Source organism: Brachionichthys hirsutus, chromosome 11, assembly GCF_040956055.1.
Source record: "Brachionichthys hirsutus isolate HB-005 chromosome 11, CSIRO-AGI_Bhir_v1, whole genome shotgun sequence".
NCBI classification, from domain to species: Eukaryota; Metazoa; Chordata; class Actinopteri; order Lophiiformes; family Brachionichthyidae; genus Brachionichthys; species Brachionichthys hirsutus.
The window spans coordinates 12,628,067-12,654,131 of NC_090907.1; the positions used below are offsets into that span (position 1 = coordinate 12,628,067).

At 44.2% G+C, this 26,065-nt stretch overlaps 1 protein-coding gene across 1 annotated transcript in view; it reads right to left on the reverse strand.

Moving 5' to 3' along the window:
* lrrc75a (leucine rich repeat containing 75A) overlaps positions 1-24,820 on the reverse strand; it is a 37,293-nt gene extending 12,473 nt beyond the window's left edge. Inside the window, exons 1-3 of the mRNA XM_068745877.1 lie at positions 24,569-24,820; positions 21,379-21,507; positions 15,026-15,138 (exon numbers count right to left, since the gene is read on the reverse strand). Coding sequence (XP_068601978.1) covers positions 15,026-15,138; positions 21,379-21,507; positions 24,569-24,820 — 494 coding nt within the window. The remainder of the gene's footprint in view (positions 1-15,025; positions 15,139-21,378; positions 21,508-24,568) is intronic.
* Positions 24,821-26,065: the final 1,245 nt, after the last annotated feature.

The following is a 26,065-nucleotide window of genomic DNA, read 5'->3' on the forward strand; positions in this document are numbered from 1 at the left end:
GTGTCTATTTTAATCACTGTAAGTTTTAATCAGGGTGAAAACAAATCTGAGCCAGAAGAAAAACGTCTTTTTCCAGCTGTTTCTGATTCACCTCCCTGACCTTTCTCTGAAATTATTTAATTCTGAATCTGGGAGTATGAAATATATATTTTTTATACCTACTTCACTTCACTTCACTTTTATTGAATTTGTCCCTCGGAGGGCAATTTGTTTTACAGCATATACACACATTTTCCACAACATATAACGGACACGCAAGACACAATTAAGGGACATATAAGGCACAAATGACAAATTAGAGCAGCATCGATGTAAAGGTGTTAAATGATTAAAATCACTCTGATATGTTTATATTTCTTCTGGAACACTACCAACATTTTCATCTTCTGCTTGTGCTGGCATTTTAGAGCTGAGTAAAAACAAGTTCTAGGTCTTAAAAGAGATCTTCACCCACTTGCACTCATACAAATAACCTGACTTGTTACGTAATATCTCACTTCCTGTTTGTGCATCTTTATTTTTACAGCCCAAAATGTCGGAGTTGAGATGTTGGGAGTTCAGTCAGAATTCACGCATCATTGAGAAGACATTAACTTAAATCGTGGAGGACTGTTGGTATGAGAGTGATTCCATTTAGCCCATGATAAGATAGTTTGAGGACACTGTTCCAAACACAAATCGTAAAGACTGTTTATAGTAATAAAAATACTTCATCCTTCAGTTACTGTGAATATTTTTCTATTCCTTAGAAGAACACAAAACAGAGAGTGGAGATTTATTATTATTATTATGCTTCAGCTCAAAGCCTGGACTCATCATGACACCGGCCGTCTAACAAAGCCGGGTCAGGCTCACTATATCCATCAATAGATCAAAAACATGTCAAAGACATGGTCACATGACCACATTACATCAAAGACATCGTCACATGACCACGATCACATCAAAGACATGGTCACATGACCACCATCACATCAAAGATATGGTCACATGACCACATTACATCAAAGACATGGTCACATGACCACCATCACATCAAAGACATGGTCACATGACCACCATCACATCAAAGACATGGTCACATGACCACCATCACATCAAAGACATGGTCACATGACCACATTACATCAAAGACATCATTACATGACCACCATCACATCAAATACATGGTCACATGACCACATTACATCAAAGACATGGTCACATGACCACCATCACATCAAAGACATGGTCACATGACCACATTACATCAAAGACATGGTCACATGACCACCATCACATCAAAGACATGGTCACATGACCACATTACATCAAAGACATGGTCACATGACCACCATCACATCAAAGACATGGTCACATGACCACATTACATCAAAGACATGGTCACATGACCACCATCACATCAAAGACATGGTCACATGATGACAATTGACCTTTCCGTAAAACACACCCACACGAACCAAAATGGCTCCCCGTTTTGGTTCGTGAGACAGACACCACCTCTATGTTCAAGAGTAGATTAAAGACTTTCCTTTTTAACAAAGCTTATTACTAATCGATGCAGTAATCAATATAATCAATATACTGTCATGGGCCAGCACTGGTGGCTTAACATCATGACACACTGAGCTCTTCCCTCTTTATCTGGTTATTCATGTTATAAATATATGTGTGCAATCTGTCTCTATTCCCTGTAGTCTTGTGCTCGCTCTCCCTCTGTTTGTCCCTCTTTCTCTTTCAGGTCCTTCTGTCCGTGGTGCTGCAGAACCTGGACCTGTGGCCCTCACCGCCTATGTCCACTTCGCCTCCATTAGCATTTCCAGTCTTATACATCTTGTTTTTGTCTGCTCCTGCTCTGTCTCTCTATCGCTTCCCTATCCATCTCCTTGTTTTTGACTCGTCTCCGACCTGCCATTCTCTCTCTCTCTCTCAACCCAGCCGGTCAGACAGATGGCCGTCCACCATGAGCCTAGGTTCTGTCCAAGGTTTCTGCCCGTTAAAGGGAAGTTTTTCCTTGCCACCGTTGCCAGAGTGCTTGCTCTTGTGGGTCAAGTTGGGTTCTGTGTTTCCCTGCAGGTCTTTCCCTGCTAATCCTGTAAAGTGCCTTGAGATGACTTTATGTTGTGATCTGGCGCTATATAAATAAAACTGAACTGAATTGAATTGACTGATTTAGTAGGTCAATCGTGACACAACACGCACGTGTCTGGTCGACACGTGCATCCGTACATTTTTGTGGGAAAACACTGCCTCAGACAAACAAACATGCTGCCGCTTTGATTGGCGTGTCATGCAAATGCAAAAAATGTGTGAATACGGTGAAACATTGTAGTCACGGCTTGTGTAACGGTGTAACAGAAACAACCGGTATCCAGAACAACTGGGAGGTGGTGTACGGTTTATTCCCTTTCCTAAACCAACTATGAGAAAAACCTTTTGGAAGACCAAGAATTCATCAAGTTTGCATCAACTAGAAAATGGAACCCGTCAGTTCCTATGAAACCCTCAAACCACAACCATTACATGTAAAACTATGCATTCAATCCATATTCCAAATACCTTAGCACAGTAATTTCTTTGAAACCATGAGTTAAGGTATGTGCAAATCGGTTGTATTCCTTAGACTGAAATGCCGTTCTCTGGGGTATACACGGCATGCACTGGACTGGTTTTGATTGATTGATTGATAGCCTTTTATTGAGCAGCTTAATAAAACAAGACACTGTACTATACTATAAAAAAACTTTCTGCTCAAAGAGGTAGGTAGAAGCTTAACTTCTTATTTATAACTTATTTATATCCTATCTGTAGTTATATATCCTAACTGTAGTTTACAAAAGAAAAAAATAGCAGTGTTTACTGTTCATTTTACATCTTGAGCATGCATATACAGTATACATTTCTTGAATGCAGACCCCCATGCAATAATGCCGGCTGGTATGCTTTCCAAGCAGTTGCATACAATCCTTTATCGTACAAATAATATTAAACTTGAAACAAAACACAAACTGAAAAGTAAATTACTTCATAAGGAGTAACTCATTGATAAAAAAACAGTTTTGAGTTGAAACATTGGAGATTACATCAAAGACATGGTCACATGACCACCATCACATCAAAGACATGGTCACATGACCACATTACATCAAAGACATGGTCACATGACCACCATCACATCAAAGAATGGTCACATGACCACCATCACATCAAAGACATGGTCACATGACCACCATCACATCAAAGACATGGTCACATGATGACAATTGACCTTTCCGTAAAACACACCCACACGAACCAAAATGGCTCCCCGTTTTGGTTCGTGAGACAGACACCACCTCTATGTTCAAGAGTAGATTAAAGACTTTCCTTTTTAACAAAGCTTATTACTAATCGATGCAGTAATCAATATAATCAATATACTGTCATGGGCCAGCACTGGTGGCTTAACATCATGACACACTGAGCTCTTCCCTCTTTATCTGGTTATTCATGTTATAAATATATGTGTGCAATCTGTCTCTATTCCCTGTAGTCTTGTGCTCGCTCTCCCTCTGTTTGTCCCTCTTTCTCTTTCAGGTCCTTCTGTCCGTGGTGCTGCAGAACCTGGACCTGTGGCCCTCACCGCCTATTGCGGCGTATATAAATGAATTCAAACGCCACGGTGGGCTGAGTCGTAGGGGTTAAAACATTGACGACGCGCACGCAGTACTTGCACAGGTCTTGACGCATTTATTCTGCTCCAGCTCGCATAGAAAGCAGATTGACGACTTACGTTGGCTGTCGTATCGGTTGACGATAAATACCTTGTTGAGCCAGTGCAATCCGTCGTTGTTCCCGTGTTGCGTATATCCTGCGTTTAATGCGGTCAACAAAAAGTTTCTCCTCACGCTCACCCCACCACCATAACACTAACACAGCACAGGTGCGCACACAAATAAAGCCTCCACTCCAGCTGTGCCACGCCCCAATCACCGTGGCGTGGATGCGCACACACCCAGCACGCGCACGCACCCAGCGCGCGCACACACCCAGCGCGCGCACACACCCAGCGTGCGCACATTGGCTCTTACATTCCGGCCCCTAATTATTAAGCGATAATAATTACCCATCACCATTAACTTACAGAAGAAAGAAAAAAAACATATACCAAGGGCACAAACTGACACATAATAAGGCTGTCAGAGTCCAGTCAATAGAAATGTCCATACGGCATCCAGAACTCTTCCTGTAATCCATGGGTACGAGGGTGCCATTTTATCCACAAGTATCATGACGTCCTCGGGAACAAAGTCCCTTTGAGCACTGTGCCATTTCTGTCGCTCTTATAATCCCCTCTGAGGGGACCATTCACCGTCCATCCCAGGATAGTCTTGGTAGCATAAGGGCCTCCATTCACTCCACGGACCACCTCCCAGGGCTCAAGCGCCTGAGGTACGTTGGTGCCAATGAGTAGATCCACATCCGCATTGAACTCTGCAGGTATCTGTATGTGCTTCAGATGCGGCCAGCGTTCGAGGTCTTTTGCTTGTGGGATATTTCCTCGGTGGACAGGCATGCTCTTCTGTGTGAAGATCTCAGGCAAATCACAAAAGTGGTTGGATTCCAGGTCGGCTACTTCCAAATCTACTAACACGTCGCTGTCCACAACTTCCTCTTGCCCCATTGTTTTGAGGAGAATCTGTCTTCCTTCCGGTGAGGTTAAGCCGGTTCATGAGACGTTCAGTGCAAAACGAAGCAGTGCTTCCCGGATCCAAGAACGCATAAGTGACCAGAGTCTCATGTCCTCTCTTGCTCTTCACCTGCACAGGCAGGATAGACAGTGCGCAGTCCTGTTTGCCGGCCCCAGTTAAGCCACTGGACTGAACAGACACCCCAGCACCTACTCTGGCCCCTTTGTAGCCACCATTAGTCTGCGTAGAACTTGTTTGCATTGATTTGGACTGGACATGCAACAATGTGGGGTGTTTCAGATTGCATATTCCACACATCAAACGTTTTCTGCAATCTCTGCTCATGTGCCCAATGCACAGACAGCCAAAACACATCCTGTTTTCCTTCAAAAAAGACATCTTTTCCTCTTGCGTCCTTTTATCCAACAGAAGGCAAACATCCAAATTATGTCCAGCACCACAATACAAGCACGCCCTTTCAGGTACCGGTAAGTTCTTTTCTCTTCTGTTTACAGACTCCACTTTCCTTTCAACAGGTGCTACAGTGATGGCAAAACTACTACCTCGAGGGTTTGTATCAGACCGGGATGTTACAGGCGAATCTTGAATATCCCCAAAGACAGGGTCACTTGCGATCTTAACTTGCCTCTCAATAAACTCCACAATGTCATGAAAGGTTGCTCTACGATGGAGCCTTCCCTGCAGGTCACAGGCCTCACTTCTCCATTGATCTCGCAATTTATGGGGAAGCTTTCTCATAATAATTTGCATATTGGTGGGCACATTTAGGTCACCCACAGATTCTCCCATAGTGTTACAACACTCTCGCAGCAGTAGACTGTAGGCTTGTAATGCCTTGAGATCTTCACCCTTTAAAAGAGGCCACGAGAGCACCTTGTCCATGTAAGCTGAGGCTACTTTAAATGGATCTCCAAAATGTTCTTGTAACAGAGCCTTCGCGTTATTGTATCCATAAGCAGGTGGCAGGTGCTGGCAGCTTCGGACCAAATCCCGGGGCTGACCTCTGGTATACTGCTCAAGGTAGTACAAACGGTCCTTGTGACTCGGAGTTCTGTCTTCAATGTTGTGCTCGAAGGCTCTTATGAAGGTTTGATATTGCAGTGGATCTCCATCAAAAACGTGTAGATCAAGGTTAGGCAAAAGAAAAAGTGACTGTTGCTGAACCATTAAGGATGTGATTTCATTCTGCTTCTCCAGCACTGTAATCAAACGCTGATCAAAAGTGTTCGCTGTTGTAGGTGCGGTTAGATCACACTGGATGGAAGCAACAGGGTGAAACTCATCTGCCGGTAATGCTTGTAGGCCGGCCCCAGACACAACAGAACGAGGCTCAGTTTGGTGACTTGTTTTAGGTTTCACAGCAGCACAACCTAAAGACACAGTGTCCTCCATCCCCGATGGCTGGGTGGGGAATGCAGGCACAAACGCTGCAGCATCCGTACTTAACTTAATGTCTGTGTTCTTATTCAAATAAGAGTTCATCCCATCTGATTTAACAGAAACATGAGAACCTTCTGAGGCCCTTAACACGTTCACTTTATAGCAGCAACCAATTCCATGTTCAAATCCATTGCCTCCATTCTCCTCTTTAACTGCTCCTGTTGTTCCTGCATAGCATGCTTCTCTTTCAGTAGCTTCTGGCGAGCCATCAGAGCGGCGGCTTCAGCCTCTGCTACTAATCTGATTGACGCAATGCTGGACACAGCAGACCTGCTGCTTATGGTGCTGCTCCTTTCATCAGCTTCATCTACATCCGAACTGGTGTCCTGTTCTGGATCCATATTTAATTCACAAAATAACCAATAAATTACAAAATCTGCAGTGCACACAAAAAGCACAGCGCCTTAGTTTTCTAAATTATATTCCTTTTATCCACGGGACCACTAAACCCCGCCCTCTTGATCACGCAGAGTTGTGGATAAACGTCCAACGTCCCAGAACAAACAGCGCTTCACCGTCAACAGCTTCAAAAACTTTTTTGTTGACAAAATATTGCGGCGTATATAAATGAATTCAAACGCCACGGTGGGCTGAGTCGTAGGGGTTAAAACATTGACGACGCGCACGCAGTACTTGCACAGGTCTTGACGCATTTATTCTGCTCCAGCTCGCATAGAAAGCAGATTGACGACTTACGTTGGCTGTCGTATCGGTTGACGTTAAATACCTCGTTGAGCCAGTGCAATCCGTCGTTGTTCCCGTGTTGCGTATATCCTGCGTTTAATGCGGTCAACAAAAAGTTTCTCCTCACGCTCACCCCACCACCATAACACTAACACAGCACAGGTGCGCACACAAATAAAGCCTCCACTCCAGCTGTGCCACGCCCCAATCACCGTGGCGTGGATGCGCACACACCCAGCACGCGCACGCACCCAGCGCGCGCACACACCCAGCGTGCGCACATTGGCTCTTACACCGCCTATGTCCACTTCGCCGGCATTAGCATTTCCAGTCTTATACATCTTGTTTTTGTCTGCTCCTGCTCTGTCTCTCTATCGCTTCCCTATACATCTCCTTGTTTTTGACTCGTCTCCGACCTGCCATTCTCTCTCTCTCTCTCTCAACCCAGCCGGTCAGACAGATGGCCGTCCACCATGAGCCTAGGTTCTGTCCAAGGTTTCTGCCCGTTAAAGGGAAGTTTTTCCTTGCCACCGTTGCCAGAGTGCTTGCTCTTGTGGGTCAAGTTGGGTTCTGTGTTTCCCTGCAGGTCTTTCCCTACTAATCCTGTAAAGTGCCTTGAGATGACTTTATGTTGTGATCTGGCGCTATATAAATAAAACTGAACTGAATTGAATTGACTGATTTAGTAGGTCAATCGTGACACAAGACGCACGTGTCTGGTCGACACGTGCATCCGTACATTTTTGTGGGAAAACACTGCCTCAGACAAACAAACATGCTGCCGCTTTGATTGGCGTGTCATGCAAATGCAAAAAATGTGTGAATACGGTGAAACATTGTAGTCACGGCTTGTGTAACGGTGTAACAGAAACAACCGGTATCCAGAACGACTGGGAGGTGGTGTACGGTTTATTCCCTTTCCTAAACCAACTATGAGAAAAACCTTTTGGAAGACCAAGAATTCATCAAGTTTGCATCAACTAGAAAATGGAACCCGTCAGTTCCTATGAAACCCTCAAACCACAACCATTACATGTAAAACTATGCATTCAATCCATATTCCAAATACCTTAGCACAGTAATTTCTTTGGAACCATGAGTTAAGGTATGTGCAAATCGGTTGTATTCCTTAGACTGAAATGCTGTTCTCTGGGGTATACACGGCATGCACTGGACTGGTTTTGATTGATTGATTGATTGATAGCCTTTTATTGAGCAGCTTAATAACAAAACAAGACACTGTACTATACTATAAAAGAACTTTCTGCTCAAGGAGGTAGGTAGAAGCTTAACTTCTTATTTATAACTTATTTATATCCTATCTGTAGTTATATATCCTAACTGTAGTTTACAAAAGAAAAAAATAGCAGTGTTTACTGTTCATTTTACATCTTGAGCATGCATATACAGTATACATTTCTTGAATGCAGACCCCCATGCAATAATGCCGGCTGGTATGCTTTCCAAGCAGTTGCATACAATCCTTTATCGTACAAATAATATTAAACTTGAAACAAAACACAAACTGAAAAGTAAATTACTTCATAAGGAGTAACTCATTGATAAGAAAACAGTTTTGAGTTGAAACATTGGAGATTACATCAAAGACATGGTCACATGACCACATTACATCAAAGACATGGTCACATGACCACCATCACATCAAAGACATGGTCACATGACCACATTACATCAAAGACATCAAAGACATCATCACATGACCACCATCACATCAAAGACATGGTCACATTACCACATTACATCAAAGACATGATCACATGACCACCATCACATCAAAGACATGGTCACATGACCACATTACATCAAAGACATGGTCACATGACCACCATCACATCAAAGACATGGTCACATGACCACATTACATCAAAGACATGGTCACATGACCACATTACATCAAAGACATGGTCACATGACCACCATCACATCAAAGACATGGTCACATGACCACATTACATCAAAGACATGGTCACATGACCACCATCACATCAAAGACATGGTCACATGACCACATTACATCAAAGACATCATCACATGACCACCATCACATCAAAGACATGGTCACATGACCACATTACATCAAAGACATGGTCACATGACCACCATCACATTAAAGATATGGTCACATGACCACATTACATCAAAGACATGGTCACATGACCACCATCACATCAAAGACATGGTCACATGACCACCATCACATCAAAGACATGGTCACATGACCACATTACATCAAAGACATCATTACATGACCACCATCACATCAAATACATGGTCACATGACCACATTACATCAAAGACATGGTCACATGACCACCATCACATCAAAGACATGGTCACATGACCACATTACATCAAAGACATGGTCACATGACCACCATCACATCAAAGACATGGTCACATGACCACATTACATCAAAGACATGGTCACATGACCACCATCACATCAAAGAATGGTCACATGACCACCATCACATCAAAGACATGGTCACATGACCACCATCACATCAAAGACATGGTCACATGACCACCATCACATCAAAGACATGGTCACATGATGACAATTGACCTTTCCGTAAAACACACCCACACGAACCAAAATGGCTCCCCGTTTTGGTTCGTGAGACAGACACCACCTCTATGTTCAAGAGTAGATTAAAGACTTTCCTTTTTAACAAAGCTTATTACTAATCGATGCAGTAATCAATATAATCAATATGCTGTCATGGGCCAGCACTGGTGGCTTAACATCATGACACACTGAGCTCTTCCCTCTTTATCTGGTTATTCATGTTATAAATATATGTGTGCAATCTGTCTCTATTCCCTGTAGTCTTGTGCTCGCTCTCCCTCTGTTTGTCCCTCTTTCTCTTTCAGGTCCTTCTGTCCGTGGTGCTGCAGAACCTGGACCTGTGGCCCTCACCGCCTATGTCCACTTCGCCGCCATTAGCATTTCCAGTCTTATACATCTTGTTTTTGTCTGCTCCTGCTCTGTCTCTCTATCGCTTCCCTATCCATCTCCTTGTTTTTGACTCGTCTCCGACCTGCCATTCTCTCTCTCTCTCTCAACCCAGCCGGTCAGACAGATGGCCGTCCACCATGAGCCTAGGTTCTGTCCAAGGTTTCTGCCCGTTAAAGGGAAGTTTTTCCTTGCCACCGTTGCCAGAGTGCTTGCTCTTGTGGGTCAAGTTGGGTTCTGTGTTTCCCTGCAGGTCTTTCCCTGCTAATCCTGTAAAGTGCCTTGAGATGACTTTATGTTGTGATCTGGCGCTATATAAATAAAACTGAACTGAATTGAATTGACTGATTTAGTAGGTCAATCGTGACACAACACGCACGTGTCTGGTCGACACGTGCATCCGTACATTTTTGTGGGAAAACACTGCCTCAGACAAACAAACATGCTGCCGCTTTGATTGGCGTGTCATGCAAATGCAAAAAATGTGTGAATACGGTGAAACATTGTAGTCACGGCTTGTGTAACGGTGTAACAGAAACAACCGGTATCCAGAACGACTGGGAGGTGGTGTACGGTTTATTCCCTTTCCTAAACCAACTATGAGAAAAACCTTTTGGAAGACCAAGAATTCATCAAGTTTGCATCAACTAGAAAATGGAACCCGTCAGTTCCTATGAAACCCTCAAACCACAACCATTACATGTAAAACTATGCATTCAATCCATATTCCAAATACCTTAGCACAGTAATTTCTTTGAAACCATGAGTTAAGGTATGTGCAAATCGGTTGTATTCCTTAGACTGAAATGCTGTTCTCTGGGGTATACACGGCATGCACTGGACTGGTTTTGATTGATTGATTGATAGCCTTTTATTGAGCAGCTTAATAACAAAACAAGACACTATACTATACTATAAAAAAACTTTCTGCTCAAAGAGGTAGGTGGAAGCTTAACTTCTTATTTATAACTTATTTATATCCTATCTGTAGTTATATATCCTAGCTGTAGTTTACAAAAGAAAAAAATAGCAGTGTTTACTGTTCATTTTACATCTTGAGCATGCATATACAGTATACATTTCTTGAATGCAGACCCCCATGCAATAATGCCGGCTGGTATGCTTTCCAAGCAGTTGCATACAATCCTTTATCGTACAAATAATATTAAACTTGAAACAAAACACAAACTGAAAAGTAAATTACTTCATAAGGAGTAACTCATTGATAAGAAAACAGTTTTGAGTTGAAACATTGGAGATTACATCAAAGACATGGTCACATGACCACCATCACATCAAAGACATCATCACATGACCACCATCACATCAAAGACATGGTCACATGACCACATTACATCAAATACATGGTCACATGACCACCATCACATCAAAGACATGGTCACATGACCACATTACATCAAAGACATGGTCACATGACCACCATCACATCAAAGACATGGTCACATGACCACATTACATCAAAGACATGGTCACATGACCACCATCACATCAAAGACATGGTCACATGACCACATTACATCAAAGACATCATCACATGACCACCATCACATCAAAGACATGGTCACATGACCACCATCACATCAAAGACATCGTCACATGACCACCATCACATCAAATACATGGTCACATGACCACATTACATCAAATACATGGTCACATGACCACATTACATCAAAGACATGGTCACATGACCACCATCACATCAAAGACATGGTCACATGATGACAATTGAACTTTCCGTAAAACACACCCGCACGAACCAAAATGGCTCCCCGTTTTGGTTCGTGAGACAGACACCACCTCTATGTTCAAGAGTAGATTAAAGACTTTCCTTTTTAACAAAGCTTATTACTAATCGATGCAGTAATCAATATAATCAATATACTGTCATGGGCCAGCACTGGTGGCTTAACATCATGACACACTGAGCTCTTCCCTCTTGATCTGGTTATTCATGTTATAAATATATGTGTGCAATCTGTCTCTATTCCCTGTAGTCTTGTGCTCGCTCTCCCTCTGTTTGTCCCTCTTTCTCTTTCAGGTCCTTCTGTCCGTGGGGCTGCAGAACCTGGACCTGTGGCCCTCACCGCCTATGTCCACTTCGCCGGCATTAGCATTTCCAGTCTTATACATCTTGTTTTTGTCTGCTCCTGCTCTGTCTCTTGTAGGGAATTTCCGTATTTAGATGGGATTCCACAACGTGTTTACATGCCGACAGAACAACAGGGACACACCACGTTTAGTTTGTTATTGTAATGACTGATTTCAATTGAACGCATCACAACAGTGACATCACACAACACAGATAAACATGGGCTTAGATTGGCTGGAGCAAAGTCCCACTTTCAGGGGACAGAATGACGTGAGGACGAAGCAGGAAGCGTCTTCATTCCAACGAAGCGCGGGCACGAGAGCTGTGTTGGAATCTCAGCGCTGATATCTGAACTAACTTGTACTGATCTGTTAATTATATAAATGTCTTAATCTTAACCCACATTCTCCTCATTGAATACGCACCCACTACGGAGAACAAGAACCGGAAGAGGGTTTGGTAAAACCCTACACTCTCTATCGCTTCCCTATCCATCTCCTTGTTTTTGACTCGTCTCCGACCTGCCATTCTCTCTCTCTCTCTCTCTCTCAACCCAGCCGGTCAGACAGATGGCCGTCCACCATGAGCCTAGGTTCTGTCCAAGGTTTCTGCCCGTTAAAGGGAAGTTTTTCCTTGCCTCCGTTGCCAGAGTGCTTGCTCTTGTGGGTCAAGTTGGGTTCTGTGTTTCCCTGTAGGTCTTTCCCTGCTAATCCTGTAAAGTGCCTTGAGATAACTTTATGTTGTGATCTGGCGCTATATAAATAAAACTGAACTGAATTGAATTGAATGATTTAGTAGGTCAATCGTGACACAACACGCACGTGTCTGGTCGACACGTGCATCCGTACATTTTTGTGGGAAAACACTGCCAGTGTATATATCAGCGTTCATTCAATATATATCAGCGTTCGGTCAATATCTATCAGCGTTCGGTCCATATTCTCAAACTTCACATTTTATATATATATATACAGTAGTCCCTCGATATAATGCGGTTCATTTTCCGCGACTTCGCTGCTTCGCGGAGTTTTTTAGTGCAATTTCAGATGTTTTTTTTGCACTTGAACGGCGCAAGACGGAGGGGCGCGGTCGGGGGAACTGTGAAATACGCGCGAGTTGCTATTAATAACTTCTTATGTGTTCAACCTCGTAGGTTGATCATTAAAATTAAATTTGTTATTTCTAGAAGCTATCATGTTTATTTGTTAAGCGTTTGTTTAATAGCGCTCTTATTCTCTGTGTAAAAATAGGCTTTTATTTTGTAGGAGCATAAACATCACGTCCCTTTTGGGCCTCGCTACTTCCTGTTGATACATGTAGCCGCGCTGCTGTGCTAAGCTATCCAATAAAGCAGCATGAGAGGCTAAAGACAGCACGAGTAGAATATTTGTTCTTCTGCACTCCAAGCGGCTCTTTCCTCGACCTGCACGCCTTAACATTATTAACAGGAAAACGTTTACTGTACGTACTATATATTTTTATTTCTCAAACAAATGTTTAGTTCTGAAAAGGTTTTAATCTTTGGTTTCATTCTATAATACTGAAACAATCTATTTAGATTAATGCCTGACTGTTAAACGTGTATAAAGTGTGTGGTGAGGGGTTTTACAGCCTTAAAACATTTATGTACATGTATAATAATTGTAAAAAAAAACAAAGATGACTACATTGCGGATTTCACTTATTGCGGGTTGTTTTTGGAACGTAACCCCCGCGGAAAATGAGGGACTACTGTATATATATATATAAAATACTTTCCTGAACGGCTTGCCATCGTACTTATACATATATATTAGGGGTGTAGAAAAAATTTGATTTGGCGATATGCATCGATATGTTGTTTCCCCAGAGAGTATCAACTTTCCATCCATAAATATCAATATATTAAAACCCCATTCAAGTCCCCTGTGTTCCTTTTCGCCCTGGTTTAAAATGTGTTCTGATTGACAGCACAGTGGGCGGATGGTGTGACCTGCGTGGATCACGTTGACTTCACATCCCCTGTTGACGAGGGACATTATTGACATTGCAACCATTCGGTTGCACCACAATGTGTTTCACAGCAAGTCCTGATTTAGGTTTTATTACATCACAATGATCAGCTGTAAAATGACAGCAAGTCATGACAATACAAGAAGTATTTTCAATCCATTAGAATAAAGTCTTATGGATTCAAATATGGTATTCTAACATTCTTGGGTCATGGTTGGAGCTGCATTCTGTCATCCTATTACTAACATGACTGTTAATTAAAAGTAATGATCCTCCTTGTAACACCTCACAAAATAAGAGACATAAGAATAGTATTTTAATGGAGATGGTCAAGTTTATGTGTGTTATAAGTATGCGAGTATATATTTCAAGTATCCCTACGTGTTAGTCAAAAATACAAAATCTTTACATAATATCAACTCGGGTAACGATGAATTCACTGTTCCTTACTGACATGGTCTACATGCTAATTGCACTGACATTAAATTATTTTCAGGTGTGCAAACAAGTCTCAAAAATGGCTAAAGAAAGTAATAAACTTTCATTAAAATTGAGAGCAGTTGCTCTTGTGACTTTATTTGCACATTTTTTCTATTTCTTTCTCATGTATTTGGTTTTTTCCGTTAAAGTGATGTACAAATCAGGAATATGCATAATGGTTGCTGGCTGTTCTTCATGTTCGATGCACCAGCTCTGCCTCACAGCACATCGGTGTAATCAGCAGCTGTCTCTGCTGTATTGTGATCAGGCTGCCAGTCTTCCGTTTCATGTGAGGACTGTCATATGTAATAGATGTTGTTGTGAGCGTGTGACCAAATGAACAGAGGCAGAATTACAGTTGCCAAACGCAACAACATCTAACCTATTAGTCGTCTAATGTGTGATCATTCTGGCCCCAACCCCCCCACATCCTAACACCCTTGAACCCTCACGGAAGCTGAATCCACTGTTTTGCATGTCCGTCATTGTGACAACAACAGAAGCTTAGATTATTGATCAAGAGAGACCCTGAAGACGGCGCAGAGGTCAAACGGACACCAGTGGATCTTTCCATGGCACCCAAAGGGCAGCAGAAGATGACAGGTTGGTGACACACAGAGAGGTGCATATGCACACGGTGACACTCACCAAGCCTGCGGCTTCCTCTTCAGCAGGCCCTGCCGCCTCCACTGAGAGTGGGGGCTGAGATGGTAGGTCAGCTGACGACAAACCTTCTCCATTGCCCCGAGGTAGTCGCCCTCCTATTGGATGTAGAGACACAGAGACACACAAGCTATGAGCTCCTTGACAGAGGGACAAACCCATCCGGTGTGTCTCGCTGGAAGGATTCGACTCTTTGGCTAGAGCCACTGGTCCCAAAGTAGTACAGTAGTACCTCGACATATGAGTATTTTGACATACGAGTGGTTCCAAGACACGCGCAAACCTGCCAGCAATATTTTGCTTTGAGATATGAGCATACATTTGAGATACGAGCAGCTTCCAGATGCTAACGCTAACTGGCCGAGCACGCTTCACCAGCTTCCGTCCTCGTCTCCCGTGTTGTGTTTCCATTGTTTACGTGGTTTTGGCTGCATCTCTGAGTATTCCTTGTAAGTGATGGGTCCAAAGAAAGCGAGTGGTGAGGATGGAGATGAAGCATGAAATTATCGATCAGCGTGACCGTGGTGTCCGTGAGGGACTTGGGACGCCAGTACGGAAGGAGAACAGTGACGATATGTACAATCCTCAAAAACTAGGATGCTGTTAAGAGAACAAAGCCTCCCAAAGGCAGAACTCTTATGTCTAAGTTCATGTAAGTGTAAAATTATGCTATAAAGTGTCTACGTACCTTTAAACTCCTCCCCCCCCTCCAACTTCTCCTTGCACGTCACACCGCTGTGAGCGATATCGTCGATAATAAAACCACATTTTACATTACAGTAATACTGTATATCATTTATTACATCATTGTGTGTGTGTGTATCTATATAGCAATTATTATTATTAGCGTTGATTTGAGAGTTTTTAGACGGCCAGAACGGATTCATTTGTTTTCAGTTATTTTATATGGGAAAAATTGATTTGACATATCCGAGTGATTTGAGCTACACGGTCGGTCGAGGAGAAAATTATACTCGTATGCCAAGGTACTACTGCATGTGGTGTGATTATCAAGTCTTATTAGTCACTGAGAGGAGAAAGCAGGGCTCTGATCAGGTGATATTCATACACACACACACACACACATTCATAGACTTTGGGGAATTAATTGCTTCATGGTGCTTTAACTGACTGCCTCCATGATTGTTCTCTCTCTGCTTCATCTCGTCACATCTGACTCGATACATCACTGCGTGCGGCTTCCATACATGTTGAAATGCATTTGTTCAAGTTGTGAGTCATGCTTGCAGGTTTCAGGGTAACCAATCTAAAGCAGCCATAATTTAATCGTTTATATGTTTTAGAAATTAGGAATTTAGAACTTTTTCTTTGATGTCCAAATTACAGTTAGATATTTTAGTGATGCATGCATGCTTACAATGCGTAGGCCACACCAACACCAACACTCGTAGCTGCTTTATTACTGTATACGTTGCATCACACATATCTAACTGATACACGGTAGGAATAAGTTAGGGCCCATCCCGGGAGGAGGGTGTGAACGGCCACTATAAAGATCAATGCCGTAGAACACAGGTGTCAAACTCATGGCCCGGGGGCCAAATGTGGCCCGCCAGGTCATTTTTTGTGGCCCGCGAGAGCTGTGTGCAGACATTTGTTTTTGACTGTTGATTGATGGAGTAATTTTGTTTTCTTAACCTGGTAAATTAAAAGGATTAATGTTATAACTAGAAAAGCACTCAGAGAGCGCAGACCTCCGCCGAGCAGCTCGTTCCCCTCCTAACTGGATCTACACCGTCCACATGGTGATCTGGATCATCATCAAAAGGTTCTAGATTGTTCTTAGTGTCTTTATACACCAACCATGAAAAGTAAAAGTGAATCAGCGTTGATGTGTATTTTTAACAGATTTTTGAATCCTTAAATGGGGTTTTAAGGCAATCACATAACCTTACCTCGCCTCGGCGTCTGTTGGAGAGTCCAGCGCTGTATTTCCTTACCAGCTTTGTAATTACTGAAAACACTCAGTAAACGTGATTCGTTCTGTAATCCTGACTCATTATTGACTGTACTCCTCCAAAACGAGATAAAAGAACCGAGGGAGAATTCTAACAATCCGAAATGGAGTCTACGGACTCTCTTCAACCCCTACACAACCTGTTTGCCCTCCTTTCCTCTGGGAGGCACTACAGGAACCAGGTAAAGCAGGTTCGTTACATCAGTGAAGTATTCAATGTGTTCTTTGTCTGCAGATGTCTGCACTAGCGCCACGAGGTGGCACACCCTCCTCTGCTGGGTTATGGGTTGTGTTTTCCTTTAAGGGTTTTACATCTATAAAACATTGAGGCTTGTTGTGGGCTGCACAGGTCTCGTTGTGTGTGTCGATAAAGCTGCACGAATTGAATTGTAATGAGTCGCTGCAGGAGCAGGTTGGAGCCTTCAGCTTGGCCTTTGTAGCTCACATTCTTTCTCTCTTGCTATCATTTTCCCAGCTTTACCTTGGCTTATCATTTTTCATCTCCCTCCCTCCCTCTATTATTGATACAGACCAGATCTATGAACCTATTCCGTCTCTGGAGAACTGCTGACCTCCCTCCCTCCGCCTCCAGCTGTGACCCCAGCGGCAGCCAAACGCTCAAGCAAAATTGAGTGAGAGATGGTATCAGCAGAAATCTGAGGTCCAGGAGGATGAGAATGGAAAGGAGACCTGAGTCTGCTGCTAAAAGGAGATCATTGATTATTTTCACCAGGGCTGTTTTGGATAAAGGTATAAAGATAAGATATATGGCATTCAATATCATCAATACCGACCTTGCTGTTCTTGGGAAGCACTTAAATTCACTTTACCATCATTTAATTACTATCTATAAGCGTGTATTCTTATTGATTGGAGCAACATTATCAATGGGCTATGTTTAAGCATGTTTAGGAGAACATTTGAAATAACTGAAAGCCAAATATATTTTTAGATACGACAATGTTATGCTGCTGTCTGAGGCATGAAACATATTTACTGTTCTCTTTTTTCACCCTTGATTGATTGAAGTGAAGATTAACACAGATTTTTGCTGATGCACAGACACTTCAATCTATTAATCTGCTCTCTAATCTAGAGAAGTGTTTATCCCTGAGCGAGAGAGAGAGAGAGAGAGAGAGCGCTCATGCATCTTGTGATGAACACATCATCAGTGATAGTGCCTGGGATCAGAGGGGGTTCTCTGATTTATTGTTTGCCCCGACTCCACAGAGAGATAACGGGGATGCTCCCCCCCCCCCCCCCCCCCACAGCCTTGAGACATGTTTTATTTCCCATTTAATATAGTGATGGATAGATGCTCTTTCTCTCCTGGTCCTCACCGCTTCTCACACCCCTCCCCTCCCCTCTTATGTTGTGACCACGCCCCTTAAGAATGCACAGTTACGCACCGCACCCACCCAGCCAGCTGCTTGTCACAACCTAAGCTTTGATTAATTCAATAAAATTAGAGGAAGACGACTCTGTTTGACTCAGATTCTCTATTAAATCATTTTCGCCACGTCAAACGCCGCTGCTTAGAGAAGGCAGCCTGCAGGGGGCGGCCGGTGAGCCTTCCCAATGGACTAGCAGTCACTGCTGGTTCTAGACTCAGTCCAACAACCAAACCAGCTCTGTGGACCAGTTTGTCCAGGCGCTTCACGTCCCACCCCAGCACACAATTCCATAATACAGCACAGTGACGCTGGCGTCACTGTGCTGAACAACAAGTGTCAAATTCATAGATACTGCATTTCGGTTTTATGAAAGCCCAGGAAATCTCAAATAGTTCCATAGAGACAAAATAAAATAAAATAGTTTGACACAGAGTATTTACATATAAATTCAGTCTTAAGCTAATGTTTGTTTATTTAATTACTTTCAGTCAACAAAAGCTGACAACATTGTCATTTTGATATAAAGGTCCCATATTAAACCCTTTTTACACAAGTTAATGCAGTTCTCAGGCATCTGTGGCAGTCTTTGGTCAAAATAGCAAACAGATGCTGCAGGACAGCGTCCCTCATTTCTGTCTCAAACAGATGCTGCAGGACAGCGTCCCTCATTTCTGTCTCAAACAGATGCTGCAGGACAGCGTCCATCATTTCTGTCTCAAACAGATGCTGCAGGACAGCGTCCCTCATTTCTGTCCCAAACAGAAACAATGTTCTAGAAACATAAGCGGCAGCTCTGCTCACAAATTTATACGATGCAGCTTTCAAGTTAAAGACAATTGATCTGGCTACCGAAGAAGGAAAAAGCTGTTGAACGTGAGCTTGTCATCAATGAATCGATGGTGAGACGTTGGAGACGACAGCATGAAGAACTGAAGAGAGAGACGGAGCTCCAACATCTGCCAGACGATGCTGGAGATGTTTTATGAGTCTGTGATCTCGAGTCTATCCTGTTTGCTCTAGTGTGCTGGACAGCAGCATTATTGTGTTATCACTTCATCCAAGTCACTCCAGAACTCCTCCTCCTCCTCTAACTCACCTCCTACCTGTGGAGCGTAAGAACTTCTCCTTCTCCTCTAACTCACCTCCTACCTGTGGAGCGTAAGAACTTCTCCTTCTCCTCTAACTCACCTCCTACCTGTGGAGCGTAAGAACTTCTCCTCCTCCTCCAACTCACTTCCTACCTGTGGAGCGTAAGAACTTCTCCTCCTCCTCTAACTCACCTCCTACCTGTGGAGCGTAAGAACTTCTCCTTCTCCTCTAACTCACCTCCTACCTGTGGAGCGTAAGAACTTCTCCTTCTCCTCTAACTCACCTCCTACCTGTGGAGCGTAAGAACTTCTCCTCCTCCAACTCACTTCCTACCTGTGGAGCGTAAGAACTTCTCCTCCTCCTCTAACTCACCTCCTACCTGTGGAGCGTAAGAACTTCTCCTTCTCCTCTAACTCACCTCCTACCTGTGGAGCGTAAGAACTTCTCCTTCTCCTCTAACTCACCTCCTACCTGTGGAGCGTAAGAACTCCTCCTCCTCCTCTAACTCACCTCCTACCTGTGGAGCGTAAGAACTTCTCCTCCTCCTCTAACTCACCTCCTACCTGTGGAGCGTAAGAACTTCTCCTTCTCCTCTAACTCACCTCCTACCTGTGGAGCGTAAGAACTTCTCCTTCTCCTCTAACTCACCTCCTACCTGTGGAGCGTAAGAACTTCTCCTTCTCCTCTAACTCACCTCCTACCTGTGGAGCGTAAGAACTTCTCCTTCTCTAACTCACCTCCTACCTGTGGAGCGTAAGAACTCCTCCTCCTCCTCTAACTCACCTCCTACCTGTGGAGCGTAAGAACTTCTCCTTCTCCTCTAACTCACCTCCTACCTGTGGAGCGTAAGAACTTCTCCTTCTCCTCTAACTCACCTCCTACCTGTGGAGCGTAAGAACTCCTCCTCCTCCTCTAACTCTTCCTTCCTCCTCCTCCATTCCTCTTTCCTCTCCTCCATTATAAAACAACTTGAATCCTGCTCCTAGGCTTCTAGCCTTGCTTCCTTTCCTCCTGGTCTCCTGGACACACACATCAGCCTTCCTCCTCATCATCATCATGTCCACCAGCTCTTCTCGCTTTTCCCGTCATCGTCCCGACATTCAAAGTCACTACTCTCAGTCCTAAACTCTTCCATTCCCTCTTCTCTCTCTCTGCTGATGGACCCGTCTTCCTCCACTTCATCTCTGTCTTTGACCCACAGTAATCCAAATTCTAGCAGCGTCCCGCGGCCTCGACCGATCTGGTATGACTTTCTTATTTACTTTGATTTGCATATTTAACAGATTTTTACGCCGGCTGTCATTCCTGACGCAACCCTCTGCATTTATCCGACCTCCCTCCCCGTGCTCCCCGTGAGGCAGCATTGTAGCTGAAACTGGTCGAATCAAATGCACAAAAATGTATTTTAATATGCAAACATCAATGAAACACCAGGTTTTCACATTAAACAGATCAAATTACGAAGGTAAGATGGTGTTTCATGAAATGGTTCAGTAAACACATGGGAACACTTTTTATCATCTCAGACGTGGATTTGTCCGTTGACAGTTTAAAATAAGCCTTTTAGCACAGCTCGCGTTGTAACAACAGTTTCAGCATGTTCCACCGTGCTCCAGTCATTCATTATTCATTTAGTATGGCTCGATAAGGCTTCGCTTCTCTTGCTCCCTCAACGACAAACTGGACCTCGTGAAGGAACACGGAACGGAATTTCCCTCAAGCACACAAACCGCCTTAGAACCAGCTGAAGTGATTCTGTAGCCTTATCGTGCCAGACAGGAGTCACGGCAGCTCGTGTGAGTAACGGCAACATTTAGTCTTCACGCGGGATCACGTGTGTGTGTGTGTGTGTGTGTGTGTGTGTGTGTGTGTCCTACCGTCTTGGGGCAATGGACATATCGTGCCAGGCTGATAATCAGGTCGTGTGTTATTGGGTCAACCAGGTTTCTGAAGCTGGCGTATCGGTACAATACGTCATCCAGAGATGTTGACTCCATGCCCAGGTCCTACACACGCACACACACACACACACACACACACGTTAAATAAGACCATCATGTCTTCACTTGGGAAATTGTACATACAGTACTAATATAAGCAACATTCGTATAAGCAGGCAAGGCAGTCAATTTATACACCACATATCAAACACATGGGAAACAGGAAGTGGTTTTTTTCATTACACCAAAGGACCAAAGATCAGCTGATACACAGACATAACATTCACAGCGGTCACAGCAGCCTGAAGGAGGTCCCTGCGTTGCCGAGGACTGAAGTTGAAGCCGCAGTTTCTGTTCCAAGCATTGTGTACTTTCAGTACTTTTAATTACATTTCTTTAGTATCGCTACTACTGTTTACTACACAGCATTTATTTTGTCATTTCTACTGCACAGCTGTTACCAGAAAAATGTAAACTATAAGTAATCATCAGCTAATCATCTCCAGCTGTCACCGTTGTTAGGCAACAGGCCTGGGGATTCACCATGTAAAGGGAAGGATGAGAAAACGGGATGAGATTGTATCTGGATCCAGTGGTGAGCTGTCGTACTTTTATGATTTGCACATAATTATCAGCATATTAATGCAGTATTTTGAGTTGTACCGTTTCCGATGCTGCTTCTATAAATGAAGAGATTTTGTCTGATCTTCCACCTGAGCTGCCTCTGGGTGAAACGATCCCCTCTGCGGTTGAAACAAAGATGGAAGCATGCTTTTTTTTATCCAATCACATTGTGTGTTTGTGATGTTGGGCATGTTCTTTAACACGAAGGAGCCTTCTAGCTTGTCTGTTCTACATCTATCTCAACCCCCTGCCTGCAATGCCTTGTGGGAAAGGACGGAACCCTCTATCAAAGTCTTCAATTCAATTCGATTCAATTTTATTTTATTTTATTTCTATAGCGCCAGATCGTAACAGAAAGTCATCTCAAGTCACTTTACAGGAGTAGCAGGGAAAGACAGAACCCAACTTGACCCACAAGAGCAAGAACTCTGGCAACGGAGGCAAGGAAAAACCTCCCTTTAACAGGCAGAAACCTTGGACAGAACCTAGGCTCATGGTGGACGGCCATCTGTCTGACCGGCTGGGCTGAGAGACAGAGAGCAGGAGCAGATAAAAACAAAATGTAGCATAGAGGCTGCTGAACAAGATACTGACTAAAGAGCTGTATATAAAGCTATAGATGCTAATGCTAGCGATAGTGACCCAGAGCCTGTCTCACCTCTTCCCTGAAAGCCACACGACACTCGTCATTCTTTATTCTCCACCACTTTGTCCTCTGCTCTGCCTTCGTCCTCTTCCTCTTCTTCACCACTAGAGTCATCTTCCTCACCAGCAGCCTATGCTGGCTGGCTACACTCTCTCCTACCACGACCTTACAGTCACCAGCCTCCTTTGAACTGCTCCTTCTCCTACACATGATAATGGAACCAGCCAAACGTATAATGAACCTGTTATATGTGGACCTACTCTGCTGTGCTCTGCCATTGATTGAAGGATGATCAATTTTAAAGGGCTTCATCAGAAGAAACTACACAGACATTATATCAATCTCCAAAGAAAGCAAAAACAAATAGCCCCTTACGCCTAGGATAGGCGCTCGGGCCTAATGAACCGTGGAAGCTGTGTGTGTGTGTGTGTGTGTTCATATGGAGAAGCTGGAGGCTCTGAGTCATAAGGGGTTATTAATAAACAGTGAACATTGGTAGCGTATTGATTCCGTTCAATGTTGTCCACAAGATAAGAGCACATGAATCCATTTCCTCCTTCACTCTGCTCCAGCTGCTTTCCATTTATTTCTCCTTTCTGTTGGACTTTTACTTTTCAGAATTTCTCTCCTTTGCGTTGCGTCTCATCTCCCTTAGCAAAAGCTAAACAGAGGGCCTATGATGACCTGTATTCCAGGTTAGGTAGTAAAGAGGGAGAGAAGGATCTGTACAGGCTGGACAGACAGAGGAACAGAGACAGGAAGGATGTTCAGCATGTTAGAGTGATGAAGGGTAGAGATGGGAAGGTGTTGACAGAGGCCAGTAGTGTGAAGAAGTATTTAGAGGAATGAATGGATGAGGAAAAAGAGAGAGAACAAAGGGGAGTAGAGGAACCTGTTGTGGACCAGGAAGTGAGAAAGAGTAGCATCAGTGAAGTTAGGAAGGCGATGAAGTTGATGAAGAATGGGAAGGCAGTTGGCCCGGATGACATACCTGTGGAGGTGTGGAAGTGTCTAGGAGAGGAAGCTGTAGAGTTTATAACGGGGTTGTTTAATACAATCCTAGAGGGGAAGAAGGTGCCAGAGGAACGGAAGAGATGTTCAGGTGCCCATTTTCAAGAAGAAGGGAGACAAACAGAGTTGTGGAAACTATAGAGGGATAAAGCTGATGAGTCATACGATGACGTTATGGGAAAAAGTTATTGAGGCTCGACTAAGGACAGAAGAAAGTATTTGTGAGCAGCAGTATGGCTTTATGCCGAGGAAGAGTACCACAGACGCAATGCTAGCGTTGAGGCTAGCAATGGAGAAGTGCAGGGAAGGTCTGAAGGAGAGACGGGGACTATATCGGTAGAAGGACGCTGAGGATGGAACTGCCAGGGAACAGGGCTAGAGGACGACCCAGGAGAAGAGACATGGACGTAGTGAGGGAGGACATGAGAGTGGCTGGTGTTGGGGAGGACGATGCAAAGGACAGGGTGAAGTGGAGAACGTTGGTTTGCTGTGGCGACCCCTCAGGGGACAAGCAGGAAGTGCAGTAGTTGTGCTAAAGTCTTTCAGCTTTCTATATCCCAATTCAACTTTAACTTTGCTGCTTCTTCGTTTCACACCAACATCGATATCAGCAGCAACAAGGAGCCGCAAAAGTCAAGACAGAAAGCGAAATGTGAGGAGGGGGGGGGGGGGGCAGAGACGATTAGCGCGCGCACACACACACACACACACATACGCACACACACACGTGCACACACACGCACACACACACGTGCACACACGCACACACACACACGCACACACACACACGCACACACACACGCACACACACACACGCACACACACACACGCACACACAGCAGCTACCTGTCGGAGTGTCTTGAGCATCTCTGTGGCTTCGTCTTGCTTCCCCTGCTTGGCCATCAGCATCATCTCCTGGATCATGCCGATGCGGCGTTGGTAGGGCGGCGGCGGCGTCCCACCACGGCTGAATCGGTCCCCTGACTTCAGCATGAGAGAAGCCAAGATGTCCCCCCGCTCCTTGGTGGGGGTCCGCTTCCAGGTGTGCTGAGGGCTGGCCCCTCCGGGCCCCCGGCCCTTGGTCTGCTTGGCGCCCATTGGAACGGAGATCGTGGACTCACGGCGCCGAGTTCATCGTTCGCCGGTAAAATACGAGCCTCTGCAACGGCAAACTTTTGTGCTGCTTATGAAAACGCTCATCATCACGTTGACAAAATGGGGCAATGGTCCAAAGATGAAAGAGTGCCAGTGCTCTGCTTCTGGAAATGTATTGATCCCAGACAGGGCGGAAGATGCTGCCTGTCGCGTGGCAACGAAGCCGGGATTCAGGATGCCCAACAGCTCGGAGCAACTTCATCAAAGATTTACCTTCGACCGCAGCCTGGCGTCAGAAGTCTGTGGGTCTCTGCGGGCTGTCCTTGAGCAGAGGGAGAGGAGGAGGAGGAGGAGGAAGCGGATGTGCGCTGGTGCATGAAGCAGGGCATGGCAATGTTTACGTCTCTGCTGCCTGTCTGCACGCCGCTCGGCCGCTGGAAGTCACGCACATCCCGCAAAACAGCATCCGCGCTTCTTCAAGGATGAGCCTTCATCATCCGCCGCGCCGAGGTCCGCCGAGGTCCGCCGAGGTCCGCCGAGGCTGCAGCTCCCCTGCCCGGAGAGGCTGGTGGTGTTCCCGAGCTGGGACCGAATCATGCATACACACCCTGCAACTGTGGGGGGCGCGCAGCGCGTGCACGCGAGCAGGAGTCTGCGCTGCTGGCTGATTCAACGCGTCCGCATATTTAATCTAATTGAGCGAGTTTCATTTCACTTGCCAAATTGATAATATTCAGATTCACGCTACTCTGTTTATACATATATATATTGATGTATATATATATATATATTTTACAAATGTATTTTGGTGTGAGGAAAAAATATTGTTTTCTAGGATAGTTCGCTTTTCTGAGTAGAAGAATATCCAGACAGAAATATATATATATATAATATAATATATATAAAAAATAAAAATATAATATAAATAAATATCGATTATTCTGGCGTTTTAATCAGACGAGGATATTTTATGACGGCAAACCGGAAAGCTGTCAGTCCGTCACGATCACGCGGTAGTTCCGGTAGAGAGACCACGACTGACCCCTGCTGGGCTGTTCGAGCTCGAAAACCAAGGATTGTGTATTTAACAGCAACGAAAGCGTTTCCCGAAGACTTGAAATGACAAGAATCACGTGATTCAGTGAACATCAAGCTTCCTGCTTCTTTTTCATGTTCACACAACACCTGTAACTTACCTGACAGGTGCATCACTGGTCTTACAAAAGAAATACCGAGCACTTCTCAAAA